The sequence below is a fragment of the Lingula anatina genome, chromosome 5 (assembly GCF_051362555.1).
Source record: "Lingula anatina isolate TDL-2025a chromosome 5, LinAna3.0, whole genome shotgun sequence".
Lineage (NCBI taxonomy): Eukaryota > Metazoa > Brachiopoda > Lingulata > Lingulida > Lingulidae > Lingula > Lingula anatina.
Window position 1 is genome coordinate 13,659,421 of NC_141771.1, and position 23,116 is coordinate 13,682,536.

The 23,116-nt window shown below is 38.0% G+C and overlaps 3 protein-coding genes across 4 annotated transcripts; 1 reads left to right on the top strand and 2 right to left on the bottom strand.

The window, feature by feature from the left end:
• Positions 1-5,844: 5,844 nt before the first annotated feature.
• On the bottom strand, positions 5,845-18,167 carry LOC106154337 (zinc metalloproteinase nas-14-like). The gene is made up of 12 exons (XM_013528655.2): positions 17,949-18,167; positions 17,663-17,723; positions 17,353-17,464; positions 16,783-16,904; positions 16,173-16,290; positions 15,420-15,489; positions 8,824-9,027; positions 8,567-8,693; positions 8,067-8,273; positions 7,743-7,871; positions 7,243-7,365; positions 5,845-7,059 (listed from the first exon to the last, which is right to left on the bottom strand). The coding sequence occupies exons 1-12, from the start codon at positions 18,018-18,020 to the stop codon at positions 6,944-6,946; spliced, it is 1,461 nt and encodes a 486-aa protein (XP_013384109.2). The 5' UTR covers positions 18,021-18,167; the 3' UTR covers positions 5,845-6,943.
• Positions 9,234-15,306, bottom strand: LOC147761674 (uncharacterized). Its single transcript, XM_087013627.1, has one exon. The coding sequence runs from the start codon at positions 14,869-14,871 to the stop codon at positions 9,790-9,792; it is 5,082 nt and encodes a 1,693-aa protein (XP_086869753.1). The 5' UTR covers positions 14,872-15,306; the 3' UTR covers positions 9,234-9,789.
• Positions 18,168-21,440: 3,273 nt separating the features above from the next.
• LOC147761675 (uncharacterized) lies at positions 21,441-23,073 on the top strand. 2 transcript variants are annotated; one of them, XM_087013998.1, is made up of 6 exons: positions 21,507-21,648; positions 21,755-21,908; positions 22,019-22,221; positions 22,328-22,533; positions 22,640-22,793; positions 22,900-23,073. In XM_087013998.1, the coding sequence occupies exons 3-6, from the start codon at positions 22,180-22,182 to the stop codon at positions 23,071-23,073; spliced, it is 576 nt and encodes a 191-aa protein (XP_086870124.1). In that variant the 5' UTR covers positions 21,507-21,648; positions 21,755-21,908; positions 22,019-22,179. The 2 variants fall into 2 exon arrangements, with proteins under 2 accessions (XP_086870125.1, XP_086870124.1); XM_087013999.1 differs by lacking the exon at positions 21,755-21,908 and having other exon boundaries at positions 21,441-21,648; positions 22,900-23,069.
• Positions 23,074-23,116: the final 43 nt, after the last annotated feature.

Sequence of the window (23,116 nt, forward strand, 5' to 3'; positions counted from 1 at the left end):
CGGTTAAAATCATTAAACCTAACAAGAATTACTTTTAACGTATATTTCCAGTTAAGAGAGTTAAATTCATATTTCTACTATTCTTGATAATTTTCATCGTAAATATGGCGATAAACGCAGCATAAACTTCCCAAACAATGGCAAATGCAAGATTATAATTTTATAAAGGTAAAAAAGAAATTATAAACATAGCTTTAATGTTTACTGATTTACCAACCATAAATTTACTTTCAAGTTAAACCTAACAATGAGGATTTATTTTGTGTTGAAAAAAGCACTGCATTGCGATTCGCGGTCGCCTCCAGGTGCGTGTTACCAGTGTACACATATTCATTATATATATGTATAAATGGTGATGTGATCAACAAAATGCAAACTCAACTGGTGCTCATTTCGAAATAAAATGTTAGCCAAATTGTCATAATGTCTAGAGCTTTTGTTGCCTGAAAACTTGTTGAAATAAAATCTAGGACAAACGGATCAAACAAAGCACAGTATGGTGGTAGACAGTAGGTGAACGCCAGACCCCAAAATTGAATTTCTATTGAATTGATTTTGAGCAGACTCAGTCGAACGGGCTTGGATAACCATGCAATTTTCACACCCTTTAATTTTCATTTATGTTTGAGGTTAAAGTTTAAGAAAAAGCAATGTCATATTTGTATGACAGAAAAAACGCTTGTACTTACACTATAACATCACTTGATCATAAAAATAAAGTTTGAATATATTTCATTTTTTCAAAAACGATTCTGGCAACCAAAAAGTAGTGTCGATTTTCAGATCCGACCCGATACAGCGCACAGGTCTGTCCCTGAGTTTCTCGCCGTGTTGAATGGTTGACTAAATTTGCTTTTATTCAATAAGAATAAACAATCTTGGCAGCCAGAAACTACTGTCATTTTTCAAAATCGATTCTAGCAACCAGAAACTAGTATCATTTTTCAGATCTGATTCTGACGTTGAGAAACCATTATCGTTTTTGCAGTGGGAGACAAGAGTGGGCGGAGGCAGAGGCGACTGGCGATTAGCGTCTATATTCAGCATCTCATATTGGAGAAAATGGGACATTTAAATTTGTTCTATTGATATTTCCCCATCTCAAAATGTTTGTATATGTTACAGAAATAAAATAAATAAATAGACTAAAGTAAGAAAGATAGCCTAGTCAGAGTTCTGCTTCCTTATCTGAGGTTTTCATAATAGTGCGATGTTGTATATGTGCGCACGCTTGTTTTTACGTCGTTTATTCTTCTTTGTTACGTAAATATGATACATACGTTACCGATACATACGTTACCATGAAGCGTGTAAATAATTAGTCTATTTTCATTGGTTTTCTTCGCTTTGTGGGCCAACACTTATGTCTTTTATTTGTGTTTCATTAAAAAAGTGTTGACGCACAAAAGGAAAGACAACCAATGTAAATAGAATAAAAATTTTTTACACGCTTTATGGTAACGTATGTATCATTTTAACGTAACAAAGAAGAATGAGCGACGTAATGACATGCGTGCGCACATATACAACGTTTCACGCAACCGTAGAGTCGCGACAACAAAGAACAAACAATGAAATCAGAAAACAATACCTTCACATTATTTGGTAACGTATGTATCGGTGACGTATGTATCATATAAACAATTTGAACAAACGGTTTCAAGACAAGTAATCTTTACTTGCCCTGCTTTTCCTTCTTATTGTAATGTAGTATACCGTAAGAATAAGGCGTTTGCTCACAAAAAGGACAACAAACAATAAAGATAAAAGTATTTACACGCTCAATGGTAACTATTTCCCTTGGTTGTCTTTTGTTTTGTGCGCCATCAATTATGTCTTTATGTTACATTACAATAAAAGAAATCGAGAAAAATTACATTTTTTGCCTTCAGCTAGCTATGAAAATTGTACATATGATACATAAATTACTGATACATACGTAAACAAAAATATGAAGATGTTGTTTTCTTATTTCATTGATTGTTCTCTGTTTTCATGACTTTGTGAGTGCGTGTGACTTTGTATATGTGAGCACGCATGGTTTTACGACGCTCATTATTCTTTGTAACGTTAATTGAAAACGTTTATTTACCACGAAGCGTGTAAATATATATTTATTCTATTTTCGTTAGTTCTTTCGTTTTGTGGGACAACACTTATGCCTTAACGTGACATTAAAATGAAAGAAAACGAGACTAAAAAGATTTCTTGCCTTTAACTATCTGTGAAAATTGTCCATTTGATTCATACGGTACCGATATGTACGTGTTGCTTTCTGATTCCATTGATTGTTTTCTGTTGTCACGGCTTTGTAAGTGCGTGTGACTTTGTATATGTGCGCACTACGTTTTACGGCGTTCATTCTTATTTGTTACGTAAATATGATACATACGTTACCAAATAACGTGAAGGTATTGTTTTCTGATTTCATTGTTTGTTCTCTGTTGTCGCGACTCTGTGGTTGCGTGTGACGTTGTATATTTGCGCACGTTTGTTTTTACGTCGCTTATTCTTCTTTGTTACGTTAAAATGATACATACGTTACCGACACATACTTTTCCATGAAGCGTGTAAATAATTAGTCTATTGTCATTGGTTTTCTTCGCTTTGCGGGCCAACACTTATGACTCTTATTTGTGTTTCATTGAAAAAGTGTTGACGCACAAAAGGAAAGACAACCAATGAAAATAGAAAAAAAAATATTAACACGCTTTATGGTAACGTATGTATCATTTTAACGTAACAAAGAAGAATGAGCGACGTAATAACATGCGTGCGCACATATACAACGTTACACGCAACCACAGAGTCGCGACAACAGAGAACAAACAATGAAATCAGAAAACAATACTTTCACATTATTTGGTAACGTATGTATCGGTGACTTATGTATCATATAAACAATTTGAACAATCGGTTTCAAGACAAGTAATCTTAACTTGCCCTGCTTTTCTTTCTTATTGTAATGTAGTATACCGTAAGAATAAGGCGTTTGCTCATAAAACGGACAACAAACAATAAATAAAAATATTGACACGCTCAATGATAACTATTTCCCTTGGTTGTCTTTTATTTTGTGCGCCATCAATTATGTCTTAATGTTACGTTACAAAAGAAATCGAGAAAAATTAGATTTCTTGCCTTCAACTATTTGTGAAAATTGTTCATATGATACATAAGTTACTGATACATACGTAAACAAAAATATGAAGATGTTGTTTTCTTATTTCATTGATTGTTCTCTGTTTTCATGACTTTGTGAGTGCCTGGGACTTTGTATATGTGAGCACGCATGGTTTTACGACGCTCATTATTCTTTGTTACGTTAATTTAAGACATGTGTTACCAATACATACGTTACCACGAAGCGTGTAAATATTTATTTATTCTATTTTCATTAGTTCTTTCGTTCTGTGGGCCAACACTATTGCCTTAATGTGACATTAAAATAAAAGAAAACGAGACAAAAAAGATTTCTTGCCTTCAACTATCTGTGAAAATTGTCCATTTGATTCATACGTTACCGATATGTACGTGACCAAATAATATGAAGTTGTTGTTTTCTGATTCCATTGATTGTTTTCTCTTGTCAGGGCTTTGTGAGTGCGTGTGACTTGGTATATGTGCGAACTACGTTTTACGGCGTTCATTCTTATTTGCTACGTAAATATGATACATACTTAACCAAATAACGTGAAGGTATTGTTTTCTGATTTCATTGTTTGTTCTCTGTTGTCGCGACTCTGTGGTTGCGTGCGACGTTGTATATGTGCGCACGCTTGTTTTTACGTCGCTTATTCTTCTTTGTTACGTTAAAATGATACATACGTTACCGACACATACTTTTCCATGAAGCGTGTAAATTATTAGTCTATTTTCATTGGTTTTCTTCGCTTTGTGGGCCAACACTTATGAGTTTTATTTGTGTTTCATTGAAAAAGTGTTGACACACAAAAGGAAAGACAACCAATGAAAATAGAATAAAAAAATATTGACACGCTTTATGGTAACGTATGTATCATTTTAACGTAACAAAGAAGAATGAGCGACGTAATGACATGCGTGCGCACATATACAACGTCGCACGCAACCACAGAGTCGCGACAACAGAGAACAAACAATGAAATCAGAAAACAATACTTTCACATTATTTAGTAACGTATGTATCGGTGACGTATGTATCATCTAACCAATTTAAACAAATAGTTTCAAGACAAGTAATCTTAACTTGCCCTGCTTTTCCTTCTTATTGTAATGTAGTATAACGTAAGAATAGGCGTTTGCTCATAAAACTGAAACCAAACAATAAAAATAAAAATAAATACACGCTCAATGGTAACTATTTCCCTCGATCGTCTTTTGTTTTGTGCAGCATCACTTATGTCTTAATGTTACGTTACAATAACAGAAATGGAGAAAAATTAGATATCTTGCCTTCAGCTATCTGTGAAAATTGTTCATTTATGACATACGTTACCAATACATACGTTACCACGAAGCGTGTAAATATATATATTTATTCTATTTTCATTAGTGAACAAAAAAATGGAGATGTTGTTTTCTGATTCCATTGATTGTTTTCTGTTTTCCTGACTTTGTGAATGCCTGGGACTTTGTATATGTGAGCACGCATGCTTTTACGGCGCTCATTATTCTTTGTTACGTTAATTTAAGACATACGTTACCATTTCATACGTTACCACGAAGCGTGTAAATATTTATTTATTCTATTTTCATTAGTTCTTTCGTTTTGTGGGCCAACACTATTGCCTTAATGTGACATTAAAATGAAAGAAAACGAGACAAAAATATTTCTTGCCTTTAACTATTTGTGAAAATCGTCCATTTGATTCATACGTTACCGATATGTACGTGACCTAATAATATAAAGGTGTTGTTTTCTGATTCCATTAATTGTTTTATGTTGTCACGGCTTTGTGAGTGAGTGTGACTTTGTATTTGTGAGCACTACGTTTTACGGCGTTCATTCTTATTTGTTACGTAAATATGATACATACGTTACAAAAATAACGTGAAGGTATTGTTTTCTGATTTCATTGTTTGTTCTCTATTGTTGCGACTCTGTGGTTGCGTGCGACGTTGTATATGTGCGCACGCTTGTTTTTACGTCGTTTATTCTTTTTTGTTACGTTAAAATGATACATACGTTACCGACACATACTTTTCCATGAAGCGTGTAAATAATTAGTCTATTTTCATTGGTTTTCTTCGCTTTGTGGGCCAACACTTATGACTTTTATTTGTGTTTCATTGAAAAAGTGTTGGCACACAAAAGGAAAGACAACCAATGAAAATAGAATAAAAAAATATTGACACGCTTTATGGTAACGTATGTATCATTTTAACGTAACAAAGAAGAATGAGCGACGTAATGACATGCGTGCGCACATATACAACGTTTCACGCAACCTCAGAGTCGCGACAACAGAGAACAAACAATGAAATCAGAAAACAATACCTTCACATTATTTGGTAACGTATGTATCGGTGACTTATGTATCATATAAACAATTTGAACAATCGGTTTCAAGACAAGTAATCTTAACTTGCCCTGCTTTTCCTTCTTATTGTAATGCAGTATACCGTAAGAATAAGGCTTTTGCGCACTAAACAGACAACAAACAATAAAAATAAAAGTATTTACACGCTCCATGGTAACTATTTTCATTGGTTGTCTTTCGTTTTGTGCGCCAACACTTATGTCTTAATGTTACATTAAAATAAAACGAGACAAAAAAGATTTCTTGCCTTTAACTAACTGTGAAAATTGTTCATATGATAAAGTTTGAATTCCTAATTCCTAATAAAAAAGAATAAATAACATTGGAAATCAAAAAATTAAATTTTATTTATCAAATTGGCTTGGTGCTTACAGACTTCAACATCATTGGAAATAGGTTATTAGAAATTATTACATTATAATGAGATTGTGACTCGAAATAAAAGGCAGAGGGCTAGTAGTCGAAATATCTGTTTTCAATAAATGGTGACAACTTACTGCATATTTCATATATTTTAATGGAATTATAGCTGTCCTCTCTGATCTAAATTTTTTATTGAAATGGAAAATTAATTACCCTCATATTCTGAGGACCATTTTGGCATCCCTCATATTTTCCAAGTTACACTTTTCTCTGACCTATATAAGTACTTCTTAATTATTATTTCCGCCAAGGAGATTGTGTTTTTTGTCCCGTTTATCCCTTTATAGGTTTGTTACTTAGCAAGGCCATGGAAAAAGTTGTGGACGGATTTGAATGAAATTTTCAAAAACTTTCGAAAGCGGACCAGTAACAAACGATTAGAGTTTGGCGGCGATCGATTTATCAAAGAATGGTTAATCGTTAGTTAATTATTTTTCTGACTGTAAGAAACATTTTGGAAAAAGTTGTGCAAGGATTTTGATGAAATTGTCCGATAGTTTCGGAAGTGGACCATGTAACAAATAAAATGATTTGATGATCCACTCTTTGATTTGTTAATTTATAAAGTCTGTAAGCAGCATAATGCAAAACGTTATGGACGGATTTTGACAAAATGTTGAGGCTTGGGCCAAATTTTTGGAAGTGATTGATTAATTAGTTATTCAGTCAGTGAGTTAATTTACTCGTTGACTGATAAATTTATTAATCAAAAATGAGAATACACCTAATTATTTAGTTATTAAATAAAAATAAAAGTGAGAATTCAGTTACCTTGGCGGAGGTCTGCACTCTCTGAGAGCTCTTGTTAAACAAGAGGTTGGTTCAGAATTTAAAACATCTAATTAAAAAAATAAAATATTCTCTGCTTTGTGTCAGCCTAAGATATTGCGCATATTATTTTAGCCACAAACTAATCGAAGCTATATTAAATTTAATTCTTTCTGTATAAAAATAAAATAACCCATAAAATGGGGTCACGGAGAACTCTGGATCGGCAATTACGAGCACTCGCCACACGCACGTTGACAATTTACGAGCATGTAATTTGGGTTCTTGGCGCACTCCCCCCTCTTCGCCCATTGATCGCAGAGAACGTTCTTGTCAATGCATTTACCTGAAAAAATAATGAAATAAAGTAGAATTCACATACAAAGTTAGACTGCTTAATATTTCACGGACGAGACATCTTTAAGATATAGTAACGCCATCATGGACTTTAAAAAGTACAAGTTCATAAAAAGTAAGCCTGATATGCTTTGCATTATTAACAAACCAAAGAAGAAATCTGTGACTGTACCTCCAGAGCATCTATTGCAGGGTTTTGGACAGTAAGGGATCATATACCGGGGGTTACGAGAGCACTCGCCACGTGCTGCCCAAGTGGCACAGTATGTGTCGTAGTCAACACAACTGCTACTTCCTGGAAAGTAGAAGAAGTAAGAAAAGAGTGACGATGTTTTGGCCGGATTGGACAACAGAACAACAATTCTTGAGGCCACTTGATAAAGAACACATATAATAAGCCTTGTTTTGAGAAGAAGGAGATTACGGGCTGTTTGGCTGCGTGCAGAAATATAATTTAATGCTTTTAACATAATTAGTTTAATTATGGAAATATAATAATGTTTTTCATTAATTCATTCAAATTCCCAAGTCTAAACTCTCCATATAAGACATTCAATTAATAACAAGAGATTACACGACAGAGAAAAGATTAATTTAAGGCAAATATTTCATTATACAATGAGAAAAAAACTTTTTCTTAAAATAACGGTAAGAAAACAAAACGCCTCCTACCTCCTCCTCCTCCTCCGTTACACAAACGACATGACTCTTTACAGTAAACATGCATGTATCCAGGGTTACGTTGACACTCGCCTCTTGACGCCCAGCCTGCACAATTGTTGTTGTTATCCCGACAGTTGTCTGTAACGGACAAATGTAACCATGGAGTTCAAATTCAAACCAATAAAAGATGCATCGCCCATTTCATGTCCCGTTTTTTCATACGAGATATACAAGTGTGCACAAGCGCTTAGAAAACAACAGGTAAATTAATTAAGATTACAATTTTTAGGTAGAAATATGGAAAGCTATCAAATGCAAATTCAAGTAACTTACTATTTCCACCCCCGGTTCCGCCTCCAGTGCCACCGCCAGTGCCTCCCCCGGTTCCACCCCCGGTGCCGCCTCCAGTTCCGCCCCCAGTGCCACCCCCGGTACTGCAGGGTTGCACAGGAACACCCCCGTTAGTTCCTGGACACATACAGCGGCAATTCTTGTCCACGAATCCCGGGGAGGGGCATCTGGGTTTGTTAGTGCAGCCGCCTGCGATATAAAATTAAACACATTTTCAAATGTAACAGAGTTGAGGGAAAAATGTACCTTACTTTATAGCTGTCGGACCGACTGATCTCCAAATAATCATGAAACTATAACATCAAATTAACAATTTCTTCAATGGTCACCAAATTTTAACTTTGCATGCTACGAGCCTGTACAAGGGTAATAAAATATAATTAATTAAGCACACACTAAAAAACTCGAAATAGTATAATCACTACTTGTCGCAAATGACTTTGAATATGCACAAAACGAGAAATTAAATCGAGGAAACTCACGATCGCAACTGTACATGGCGTTTGCCAATTTGACATCGCCGAAGCTGTGTCCGAAGCTATTTCCAATTGTATTCTGCTTGGATTTATCCTTGGTAATGATAGTTGGACGCCCGTTGGTAGAAAATGCCTGAAAATATGACATTTACTTGTAGGGTTACAATATTCTGGAAGGTCTAAGATCAGCAATGAAAAGAAGGACCAGAAGAAAAAGTTGAAGAACTGGATAAGAAACGAAACCGAAAAGAAAAAAAACTTACGTATTGGCCATAATGCATGACGCTGTCGTAATCGTACGGTACGCCATGCGTATTGGTAACAGACTGTGGATATTTTTCGAAATTGTAATAAAGATGTCCTGGAATGTTCCCCCTGACGATGGTGACATAATTATCGCGGTCATATCTCGTCTGCTCGTGGTTGAACCCTATCGCGTGTCCCAATTCATGGATGATGATTCCTTTCTAAAAGACACAATAAAGAACAGTTTGCACATATTTTGGCAAATTTTGAGAGCGCAAATTATGATGTTACGTAAACTGGTTGCAGTTGTTGTCTTTCTGAATATTGTAAATACCGCGTGAGTTTCAACTGCAAAATAATAATAATAATAATAATAATAATAATAATAATAATGCTGATGCTATTTATTGGCAGAATAATAATGTTGCGAATACAAAAACATAATTTTCCGGTGGAGGTATGAACATTTATTTACACACGTCTTGACACAAACTGATGACGGTGAACTGAAATAATTGAAACAAATGAAACAAATGAAAGTAACAGAATAAACAAATATAAATTTCAACTTAATACAAATATCACAATAAAGAAATTACAATAAAACACATAGATAAAATAACTAAATACATACATAACAATGCTGCCTCCACTCATTCGCGTACAGTACTAGGCGTGTTCCAACCATGACAATACATGGTGACGTTTTATTACCACTCAACAGAACACCAATCATCCAACATATGAGGGCGCCACTCACACCAAGACGAGACAACACAAAGTAAACATGACAAACAACACAAACAAACGAAACAAAAATTGCCGACGACACTGTCGGCAACACTCAGCCCACAAAAAAAAAAAAAAGAAAAAAAAAATTACTGCCTTCCAGTTCTTAATAGAATTACCATACTCAATACTTAATTTAAAAGACAGAATCTAGAAAGTGTCCACTTGTTTATCTTAGACAAATCCTTAAACATCTACACATCTCCTTCTAACAACACCAGTTTAGAGATCGGTCTCACAAAAGTTGACGAATTGGTACGCACAGAAGCGCTTCTTACCAAGCCATCTCTGCCGATCTTAACAGATTCAACAATCGCCAAAGGCCACAGTCCTCTGGGCATAGATGCATCTACAATAAGTACGAGATCACCTACTTTCAAATTTTCCTTTGCATACTGCCATTTAGAACGGGATTGCAACAACGGCAGGTACTCATTTGTCCATCTTTTCCAAAACTGAGAAACTATGTATTGCGCGTGTCTCCATAATTTCCTGTACGTGTCAGCTGTATGAAAATCACCCCAGGGAAGAGAATGGATGCCACGGATAGCCAATAAGTGATTTGGAGTCAGTGCATTTAAATCAAATGCATCGTCACTGCTACGTGTTATTGGCCGACCATTTATGATACATTCGCACTCACACATCACTGTTTGCAACACATAATCGGACAACGATCTGCTTGAGGGGGATGCAAGGAGAGCCATGAGAATTTTCCTGATAGTCCTTATCATTCGTTCCCACACGCCTCCAAAGTGTGATGCATGAGGGGGGTTAAATACCCAATCAATACCTTTACGTCTAGCTTCAGATATGACCTTAGCCTTATCCATTTGACGCAAACAGCGCGCCATTTCGGCGTCCGCTCCAACCAGGTTTGTAGCGTTATCACTGTATACCTTGCTAGGATATCCTCTCCTAGCAACAAAACGGATGAAACCGTTAATAAATGAATCAGTCTCTAAACTGTCCAGAACTTCAATATGCACAGCCCTTGTTTTAAAACAAGTAAAGACACAGCCGTACCGTTTTGCCACCGCTCGGCCAACCTTAACCTTAAGGGGGCCAAACAAATCAACACCAACTACGTCAAAGGGGGGACCTCCACTTTGACATCTCACGTCTGGTAAATCTGCCATTTTCTGTATCATAGGTGATGAATACAATCGTTTGCAAACTACACACCTTTTCCCAACTTTTTTAACAATACTTCTGCAACCAACAATCCAGAATTTTCTGCGGATGTTGCTAAGAGTCCACTCGGTGCCCAAATGAGCGTCACCGTGAAATTCACGGACGATAAGATCAGAAACAACATGATCTTTCGGCAAAATCGGAGGTTGCTTGCATTCCATAAAAGAATGCACTAATCGACTGTCTACGACCAAAACGCCGTCACGCATGATTGGAGACAATTTGTAAATCGCGCTCGACTTAGAAACGCGGCCGGTCTTTAGCAAGTCTCTAATTTCGCCGGAGTATGCAGTCTTCTGGACCACTTTAATTATGCAAAGCTCCGCTTCCTTCAATTCAGTTGCTCTGATTTGACCCCTTTTCACGACTTTCGTATGCAAAAAATCACGGAATCGAAGCAGCCACGCTACTGCTTTGCACAATCTGTAGTAGCTTGAAAATTGTTGAAAAAGTCTATCTAAAATAGACTCCCGTATCGCGCCAGCATCAGCCGCGTCATCGACTTCAGACAAGTCAGTAAATTCACATGTTGCGATTAACGCGTCATCAGAGATATCGACCATCTCAAACGCCGGCCAGTTAGACTTGTGGTCTTTCAAAAATTCCGGGCCTTCACGCCAGGTTTTTGGTATATCACATGAGTTACAACCGCGTGACAACACATCGGCCGGGTTGACATTTCCTGGGACATGACGCCATTGACTAGGGTCAGAATTTTCTCTAATCAGAGACACCCTATTTGCTACAAACGTCTTAAAACGCCTAGATTCATTTGAAATATAACCCAGGGCGACCTTACTGTCGCTCCAGTAAGTTGTATGCATTAGGTCTAAGTCGAGCTCGCGACGCACTAATGAATCAAGTTGAACTGCTGTGACACACGCCGACAGTTCCAGTCTGGGAATTGTAACTTGTTTCAATGGAGCGAGACGACCTTTAGAAGCTAATAATGCAACATGGATTTTTCCGTCAGGATTGACTGATCGCACATATGCACAAGCTCCAAAAGCGTGCTGACTTGCATCACAGAATACGTGTAGTTCTGATACTCCAGCTGAACATTCCTCTGGAATGACACATCTCATAAACTTGAGATCTTTCAATTCCTCTAAAGATTGGATCCAGTCAATCCACGCGACTGACAATTCATGAGGAATGGAATCGTCCCAATCTAATTTTAGCCTTGTCGCCTCCTGGAAAAGCAATTTCCCATGTAAAACGACGGGAACAATCAAACCCAGTGGGTCATACATACTGGCCACTACGCTCAGCATATTGCGTCTAGTAATCTCCTGACCTTTGTTAATTTTGAAAGTATAGTGAAAAACATCCAAATCAACTTCCCACATCATACCCAACGCTTTTGCATGCACCCCATGAGTCAGCTCTTTCACCTCAACTGCCCGATCTTCATGGGCAATAACATCTAACAGCTCAGAATCATTGACTACAAATTTGGTAAGTTTGAAACCCCCATCACGAAGAGCCCTTTTCACATCGACAATTACCTCAAGGGCATCTTCTTTTGTCTTCACAGACTTCAACATGTCGTCAATGTAAAAATTCCGCTGAACCGTCCCACGCACCAAATCAGTGACGTCATGATCCTGCACAGTGCGCCTAAGCGCAAAACAACTAGCACTACCTGCCCACTTACCTCCAAACAGGTGGACGCGCATACGATAATGCACGAGTGAGTCATTCTCCCACCATAAGAAGCGTAAAGCATTTCTGTCCTTTTCTGGAACTATGACTTGGTAGTACATACATTCAATATCCGCCATTATGGCATATCTAAATTGACGGAAACGCAAAAGTATGCCAATCAGCGTATTTGTCAAGTCGGGGCCCTGCAAACACTGGTCATTGAGACTGATTCCTTGACACTTACAGGCACAATCAAACACAATGCGCAGTTTGTCAGGCTTAGATGGGTTCGTGACACAATGGTGAGGGATATACCAAACAGATTCGTTGCGCCAATCAATTTCTTTTTCAGGGACCTTCTCAGCGTAACCCTCGCTGAGCAATTTCCTCATGTTCTCATCATACCTGTTGAACATGTCATCTTTTCTAAGTCTACGCTCCAACCCCTTTAGGCGATGGAGAGCAACGGAGAAATTGTCAGGGAAATTAGGCACACCTTCCGTCCAGGGAATAGGGAGGACGTAATGGTCGTTTTCCTTGGAAACTGTGTCTTCCCACAATGAAAGAACCTTACGGTCATCCTGTGAAATTGAAAAATCATCATTTCCCGCTTCCATTTTCCATAGATTTTCAACCTTTTCTTCAATAGACACAAAGTTGGCTGAAACGTCAGCGGTATCTGACATAAGGAAAGAGGGACCGTTAAGACTCCATCCTAAAACACAACGCGCCGCGTACATGTTTGATTTTCCAGTTTCGTCATGACGCACCTCCAACGGCATTATCAAGTGGGCATTATCCATGCCAATGACCAAATCCGCGCTACTCTTATCTGAATAATCGCTAAAAGACAAATCCGCCAAATGAGGATAACGCTCTGTCTCAACAAACCGATTTGCCCGGACGCGTATGCTAGGCACAACTATCGCGTTGTAAATTGGATACGCAACAGAATTGTCATCTTGAGGTGACACATTGAATGAAACTACGGCTGAGTTGATTCCCTTCACATCGTCAATAGTACTTAATTGACATTTCACGTGCCCTGTGCTTCTCAAAGAAAGTTCTGATACCAGTTTCTCAGAAATGAAAGTGGATGTAGAGCCACTATCGAGCAGTGCTAAAGCCGATCTATCGCCATTTATCTTTACAGCCACAATTGGTAAATTCACGCTTCGCGACTCTGTCTGAGTACAGGTATGTGACGCAATGGGGGGAGTGAGATCTGTTTTCACAGAAACGTGTACAAATTTAGAATGTTTCATTCCACAACCCGGCACACTGCATACAGACTTTTTTCTACACTGACTGGCAAAATGTCCCGCCCTCAAACAATTATAACACAACTTGTTGCGTCTAACAATATCCAAGCGCATCTGAGGCTCTTTACTCTTGAACATGTCACACTGAAACAACCCATGTGATTGTTTACACACTACACACGGAGGGACATCCATGTCATCACTCGCACTCGGCCCAGTCATGCTTGCTAATGATACAGAAGGGTTGACTTTCACTCGCCCATACAATGAACATTCACCATACACAGGGTCACATGCATCAGCAGCATACTTCATCATGAAAACAGTAAATTCTTTAAAAGTTGGATATCTGTTATCATCGTTTTTGATTTTAAGAGCATGCTTTCGCCACCTATCACCTACGTGCCCTTTACACCTCTTAACTATGCGTAATATAGAATTCTGGTTGTCAATTTCATTACTCATTTTCAACCTTTCTAATGTTAACTGAGTCATCTGAAGTTCATCAGCTAGACTTTGGAGCTCCGTAGGCGAAGAAATGCTTCCACCACTTGTGAGATTCTCGATCAAATGTCTCGCCACCAAATGGTCATTTCCGAACCTATCTTTCAAAATGGCACGCGCTGCTTGGTATCCAGATTCACCGCCGATGATGATACAGTTTTTGATAGCTTTCTTAGCAGCTCCGCTGGTAAATTGTATCAATCTAGTTAATTTTACCTGACCGCTTTCAATTTTATTCCCAACTAGCTCATCAAAGAGCGCGCAAAAGTTATGATATTCCTTTGGATCACCGTTAAATGGCTCTAAGTCAGCCTTTGGGATAGATAAGTAATTGAACAGTTTTGTTTCAGTGTCAGTTGATAGTTTGTCTTCCTTAGGTACATTAGATGTATTGTTTAAGAATGATTTCCCAAGTTTCATACCTTCGATATATCGTACCTCTACAGCTCGGAACCATTCTTCACTTTCATCTAACTGGTTATCTTCCAATTCAGCATGGTATGCATCATGTGACGCTTCGAATTGTTGAAACGTGTCCGTAAGTCTGTCCAATGCAATTTCTACTGCCCTAGCGTCCTCACACGCGACTGCTCGTTCGATGTGTCCAATAGCCTTTGTGACCGCGCCCTTACGGGCACGACGCACATGTACTAACTCTTCTGATGCCATTGTTATTTCACTGTTGCGAATACAAAAACATAATTTTCCGGTGGAGGTATGAACATTTATTTACACACGTCTTGACACAAACTGATGACGGTGAACTGAAATAATTGAAACAAATGAAACAAATGAAAGTAACAGAATAAACAAATATAAATTTCAACTTAATACAAATATCACAATAAAGAAATTACAATAAAACACATAGATAAAATAACTAAATACATACATAACAATGCTGCCTCCACTCATTCGCGTACAGTACTAGGCGTGTTCCAACCATGACAATACATGGTGACGTTTTATTACCACTCAACAGAACACCAATCATCCAACATATGAGGGCGCCACTCACACCAAGACGAGACAACACAAAGTAAACATGACAAACAACACAAACAAACGAAACAAAAATTGCCGACGACACTGTCGGCAACAATAAGATTATTCAACTAGTGGAAAAAACTAAAGATAATCACCAGAAATAAGATGTAGCATTCATGTTGTCAATAGATTGAGAAATAAACTGATATTTCGAAAACGATTTGACTTACAGATCTGCATCCTTGTCCCAAGGTTACCAGTTGGCGTCCCCGTCCTAACATCCCAACAAAAGAGGAACACCTAAAAATAAAAAGACAGAAACTCATCTAACATTTTCATTAAAGAGTTACAATAACATGCCCCACCACAAGCCAAATTATAGACTTACACCCCATTTCCATAGATTTTTAGATCGATCTATCCCTGTGGGGAGTCTCACTAGATTACTGTCAGCTTGACCGGCTTAAGCGTCTGTCCCGCCTACTAAAAGCTGTAAGGGGGTAATTAACTATGGTGCCCGCTCGGCTGACTGCAATTTAGCGTGAACCCCCAGGGAGTTAGGTCGATCTAAATCTTAATCTTTAGATCGATCTAAATCTCTGGGAAAGCACCCTTAATGAACATACATGTCTGCTGTGTGAAGTGTTATTCAAATCGAATTCCACATGCTTGAAGACACGCTCTAAGTTGAGTCAATTATTTTTCATAAACCCAAGGCCGCAAAAATCTAATCCTTTTTATTTTTACTTTAAAACAACTACAAGAATTCACTTACCAAAAGTAGAAACAAAAGGGATTAATTTCTGTCTCTATTTATTCCACATTGCCTTCAAACAACATCCATGAACTGACGTGAAGCTGTTAAATTATTTCCCCAAATTTAACATGCACCTACCGATATTCCATCGCACTTATAATACGAATGTTAAAACGTTTAAACGTTTTAGAATGAATTTATTATGGGATAAATTCTTTTTTCTTACCCGTTGCCGTTTTCCAAGTGAATGTAGTTCCTTTCATTTCGTCGTGGCCTGAATTGGATACATGTGTATTTGTTCCAGTCATCCACAGCCTGCTGTATGGCTCTGCGATCCGAGGCAGCTGTAAACATGGATGAAAGTTTTTATTTCATTTTGTTGAAAATTTCTTATACTTATTAAATTCACATAATGGCGGATAGAATGGGTGTAGAAAGTTACATGCACCCCCCACCCCCACGCCACTCCCGCCAGTAGCTACGCAGGTACCTTAATATAGAATAACAGTACATACAACATGAGTTACAAAAAAAAAAAAACTTACATTCTTACGGTACGTTCATCCCCTTGTCTTACAAATGTACATATCAAATTGTCCTAAATATCAAACTGAAATTGACCACGTCTACTTTTGCGATCCTTATGCTTCCTCCTGCCCCACCCCAAAATTGGAAAAAAGGCTGTACTCAAACGTAGGGCGATTTCATTTGTATACGCGTTATTATTATTATTATTATTATTATTATTATTATTATTATTATTATTATTATCATCTTTTTTTTTGCGTTTTATGGATTTGAATTATCATTTTCCAAACAAACCAAGATCTTCTTACACATCACCGATGATATGGTGTAAGGAACTACACCATTTGGCCAGCGGCGTCCTAAATCTCTGACTCCTTTCCTTTTCTTGCGGGCACGTTCCCCTTCATAGTTACCGTCCTTGTCCAACAATCTTAAGATATAAAAAAGGACTTAATCAGCGGAGGATATAAAGGCCCTTTGTCTTGCCATTTAATATAGCAATTTGCTGTCAAAAAAGAAAATCGCTTTTTTTGCATGTGAAGCATATCATTTCGATCCTAATGGTAGATAAAACTGCTTTACTCACTTTACAGACAAATTACTTTTTCCATTAATTCACACCACTTTGGTATTTTGATAACGTTTTCCTTGTTTCGTTTTCTTACGGAAAAAAGAAAAAGCTGTAATATCTGCTGGTGTGTAAAGTGGTGGAGAAAGTAATTTAGATATTAATTTCTCCAGTCTGAATATCATGATATGACAGCCCATTCTATGACCATAACTTTGCTTCTGACAAGATATCATAAAAATCACTCCTTATACTATATATACGCGACTTATTAAATTATATTGTCCTCCGGTACGATTAGCTTACTTACCCAAACTCCTCCTCCCTGGCTCTTTCGAGAGCTTGAAAATCCTCTTTAAGCATTAATATATCCAGTTCACGTAGAACAACGCTGTCATCTTGTATGGTCTCCAATGCTCTACCTAGTAAAATGCGAAAACGAAAGTAACAATTAAATCGAAATATTCTTAAGGTTGTAATTGACACCTTGACGGGATACATCTAAGATTTGTACAAAGTAGACAATGTAGAATATACTTTGTTCGTTATTTGAAAAGCACGCTATGAAATTTTACATACTGAAGTTGGTGAAAAATATAGATAAAAAAGTTGATAGTTACTTTTGTTTGCTGCAATCTTGATTAGTTGATCCATTGTCGCTGCGTGTGACACTTCTAAAAGCTGAAATATTTCGCAAAGGTATGTTTGAATAAGCATAATATTGCTCTTAACGATGTAAAAAGATGCACTGTGAGGCAAAATTACACACATCGCATAACTTTTTTGTTTTTTTTCTTTCCTTTTTTCTTTTTGGGCACGTAAGGTAGTGAGAAGCGGTCCGTTAAAGTTTCCATTAACATTTTGGTTCATAAATAAGCTGGAAGTTAAGCCAGTTTCACTACTTACCCATACTGCACAAACTGCCGCTGTCAGTGCTGCTGCTACAAATCTCGACGATACAAACTGCGCGTTTCTCATACTGCTGTTTTTTTACTAACGACTTACCGGTTCTGAAATCTCTTTTATACATTTCGGCTGATAGCCCATTGCGATTTACCGCTTCACTTTATCTAAACTACCGTATTTCCGGGTCTTATTTAGTTCACTGATTATTTAGCTTTTTCACACAGTATCATTTGCTTGATGAGTGATTTAATTGAAATAATCTGGTAGTTTATTGAGTCAGATTTATAGCGCAATTTTTTATACAAAGCTTATAGTGCTCAAACATTGGGATGAACCAACAGGGAAACAAATACGTTTATCGGCCTTGGTCATCGGTTTAGTCATACAGGTAAAGCACACATGTAAACAAAAATTTAGACTGACCATAACGGAATGGTCAAGCTCTGGGGCTTAACTGTGTCACAGTAAATGGGTCATTGTGAGTAAATTCTGACGTCAATCGGGAGCAGACGAGATTCATATCAATGATTTGACAAGGGATGTGGTCTGAGCCAAGGGATGTGGTCCGAACTCTCCCCCAGACAAGGGGTTGTCTGCTTCGTAACACTTCGGCCTCTAATTGATAAAAACACTTACGGAATAAAATGGAATCTGAGACAGACGTGGGCTATTAATATATTACTCAGTTTCATGAACGGGATAAAGTACAAACCCGCTGTAATGACATCAGATACGTCACCGTGGTCAGCGTTCACTTATTAAGTTTATTTTTTTTCCACGGTGTTTTTCCGCATATACTGTGATAAGTTACAGAGTGCATGTTGCCAAACGGGATATACGTAATGTACAGCCTTTTGACACTTGGTCACGGTCAGGTTGTTTAGTTTCAGAAATTTTGTATCTAGGCAGGTACTGTATTTGAGCATTGTTTTCTCTGTGTTAGAATACCTTGACAAAGTTTTGTCTATTACTGAATGACTATCTGAAATCGAAATTGAGAAGGGGTTTAAGGGAGGGATGTAAGGCACATTAGTAAACTGTGTGGCGTACAGCTACCTAAACATTGACAGTGGCGTTTTATTATGAAACGTGTTTCTACAGTGAATGTCGAGTAACGGTAATATGGGGGGGGGTTTCTTCTTTTTCTAAACCTATTGTGAAAAAAAAGTGATACATCTAACTTTTTGTGTAATAATGCAAACATTTTCCGATTCATGCGTTGCTAGTATGGAAAGTTTTCGTATTCAGTAGAGATGGTTAAAAAAAAAACACTTCGGATAATATTTCCACGTTATTCATACTTACAAAAATTAGACTTAGGGGTTACGAGATATACATTTATTTTAATGGCACATTTTGACCTCAACTTCAAGTATATTTTTCACAATGCCTGTTTACGAAAGTTTTGCAAATTACTGTCAATGAGAATGCAGTTACGTCTAAAAAAAATAACTGTGTCCTGTCATCATATCGTCTTAATATTCTTTAAATAGCTAAAACATTAAAAAAAACATCAAACAACTAAAAATAATGGCCTGTGGCAAAAGACCGCACGTTTTTTATTTTATTTTATTTTTATTTTTTTTTTTTTTTACAATTTTTAAGAGCCAGGTGACACCGCGAATGAAGCGGTGATCTATTCATTCTGTTAGTTTTAAACATAAACATGGGCATTTTCTGAAACATCATTCTCGCTTCTTGATTAGTACATTAGATTGGAGAGTGTGAGATGGCGCTGCGAGCAACATTTAAATGGTTTAAATTCTAGTCCGTTTATGTTTTTTTTTTTTTTTTTTTTTTTTTTTTTGTTAGAACAGATAAAGTTATTTATTTTACTTTTATTTATTTATTTATTTATTTTACTTTTATTTATTTATTTATTTATTTATTTGCAGTGGTTTTTAAAAGTTGTAAAACTGATGTAAGTAAAATTCAACTCGAACAAACAAATTTCCGCTTGTTAATTCTTAAAATAATTTTTTTTAAATGCTAAATGGACCTATAAATTGAGAAATAGTGTGAGTTCTCGTGGCATGCGAAGAAGTCCCAAGTTCGATTTTCGAGCAGTGTCGACCACCTCAATTAAAAAAAACACAAATGGAGCTGTTACGTGCCTGGCCATGAAAACATTGATAATGAGAAATTTACCGATTAGCCTGTAAGCTCTAGTGTTCGATAACTTAGGTTGTGTGATCGCCAAGGAGATGTAAAAGTAGGCCAGTGACCACTCACCTTATAACAATGTTAAAACGCATATTAAAAAGGGCAGTTTTCAACTAAGGTTTGAGGAGATAGAGTAAACGTAGAAATGAGAAATATTTAATTTCAATTCTTATTTAATTGTCTTATTCATTATTTTTTCCTTTTTTCTCTCTACTCTGACATTAGAGTACTGATAACCCAAAGCCATGAATAAAGACGTCCGTTGTCAATTATTTACTATAGCAGTAGTATATGCAAAACTATTCTGGTTTCTGCTGCCTGGTATAACTCAATCAGGATTTTTCACATGACACACTGTTTTTTTCTTTCGTTTCGTAAAATCACACAAACTCGCTTTTCATTTATCAGAATAACAACTCAGTTGATTACAAAATATGTTTGAGAGTACTGAGGTGGCTGTATATGCTAAGTCCAGTGTACTTTCAACTGACTCACTACAGTACATTACAATCAAAACAATCATGCTCCCCCAGGCTGCCTCGAAACTGCAGTCACTCTACGCCCTATTATCTATAGTTGCCTTCGAGAAGTGAGTAGTTCACGGCTACCCGTACCAGTTTAACGGACATCGGGCCTATCATAATTTTGGGGAGAAGGTAAGTTGCTTAGAAATTGTCATAAAATTTGGCCGTTTAATTTGGAAATCACTGCTTAGTACTTATTACTCTTATTATAAAATAAAATAATAAACAGAATAATCAAATAAACATTAGTTAATAAAATATGTTTTTTAAAAAGATTTTATAATCAAGTATGGGAATCACTATCAAACGCCCCCCCCCCCCCCCCCCATGAAAACGTTGACCAGGAACGCCACCATGTGACTTTCTATCACTGAAGGTATAAAAGCGCGAAATTTTGAAATTGTGTTCATTCAACGCAGACAGATCAGGAGTAACAAGAAGGATGCCGTGTACTGCGCCCCGTATCAAGCAAAAAGGACAAAGGAGTCGACTCACATTTTTCCAGATCTTTGCAAGTCAACGTATCGCTCATCGACATGTCGATTCTTGCACACGCAGACGTCTGGACGGTGGATTCGACGTTTCTCTAAGCTGGCCAGCTAAAGTCTTCGCTTTTCTCCACGAGGAATCGTCGCACAGGAATCTTCGCAGGAAACTTCGTCGCCTTCTTCTGTTGTGGGCTATTATTGTAGTGTCGTTGCATGTATATTTCTATGCATTTCAGGTTTCTTCTTATTACAGGTCCAGGAAGCAGAGGGCTGACATAGGTAGGAAAAGTCATTAATCCGTTTTTCTTTCTGTTAACAGAACTCGATCATGGCTATTCTCAATAGAGCTTCCAATGACAACTGCAAGGAGAAGAGGACCACATCTACGCTTCAGCGACTACGATCAATCCTTGGTGCCAGAGAGTTCCGCCACGGTCTGTCTACGAGGTGGCTGCATTGTGAGAGCTTCAAGCGATTCCGGCCATGGTCCGTCTACGAGGTGGCTGCATTGGGGAAGCGTCCAAGGTATGTAGTGTTTAACTAAAATGGAAAAACCTAAAATGTAAGCCTGACCGCAAAGTGCTGACATAGGTAGAAAAAGACATTAATCTGTTTTTCTTTCTGTTAACAGAACTCGATCATGGTGATTCTCGATAGAGCTTCCACTGACAACTGCAAGGAGAAGAGGGCCACATCTACGCTTCATCGACTACGATCACTCCTTGGTGCCAGCGAGTCCTGCCATGGTCTGTCTATGAAGTGGCTGCATTGGGGAAGGGTCCATGGTATGTGGTGTTTACCTAAAGTAAAAAAAAAAAAACTAAATGTAAGCCTGACCGCAAAGTGCTGACATAGGTTGGAAAAGTCATTAATCCGTTTTTCTTTCTGTTAACAGAACTCGATCATGGCGATTCTCGATAGAGCTTCCACTGACAACTGCAAGGAGAAGAGGGCCACATCTACGCTTCAGCGACTACGATCCCTTGGTGCCAGAGAGTTGCGCCACGGTCCGTCTACGAGGTGGCTGCATTGGAAGAGCGTCCAGCGCGTCCTGCCATGGTCTGTCTTCGAGGTGGCTGCATTGGGGAAGCGTCCAAGGTATGTAGTGTTTTACTGAAATGGAAAAATCTTAAATGTAAGCCTGACCGCAAAGTGCTGACATAGGTTGGAAAAGACATTAATCCGTTTTTCTTTCTGTTAACAGAACTCGATCATGGCGATTCTCGATAGAGCTTCCACTGACAACTGCAAGGAGAAGAGGACCACATCTACGCTTCAGCGACTACGATCAATCCTTGGTGCCAGAGAGTTCCGCCACGGTCTGTCTACGAGGTGGCTGCATTGTGAGAGCTTCAAGCGATTCCGGCCATGGTCCGTCTACGAGGTGGCTGCATTGGGGAAGCGTCCAAGGTATGTAGTGTTTAACTAAAATGGAAAAACCTAAAATGTAAGCCTGACCGCAAAGTGCTGACATAGGTTGGAAAAGACATTAATCCGTTTTTCTTTCTGTTAACAGAACTCGATCATGGCGATTCTCGATAGAGCTTCCACTGACAACTGCAAGGAGAAGAGGGCCACATCTACGCCTCAGCTACTCCGATCACTCCTTGGTGCCAGCGAGTCCTGCCATGGTCTGTCTACGAGGTGGCTGCATTGGGGAAGCATCCAAAGTATGTGGTGTTTAACCATAATGAAAAAAACTTAAATATAAGCCTGAGTGCAAAGTGCTGACATAGGTTGGAAAAGTCATTAATCCGTTTTTCTTTCTGTTAACAGAACTCGATCATGGCGATTCTCGATAGAGCTTCCACTGACAACTGCAAGGAGAAGAGGGCCACATCTACGCCTCAGCTACTCCGATCCCTTGGTGCCAGAGAGTCCTGCATGGTCTGTCTACGAGGTGGCTGCATTGGGGAAGCGCCCACGGCATGTGGTGTTTCACTGAGATGAGAGGTAAGCCTGGTTGCAGAGTGCTTTCATAGGTTGAATAAGT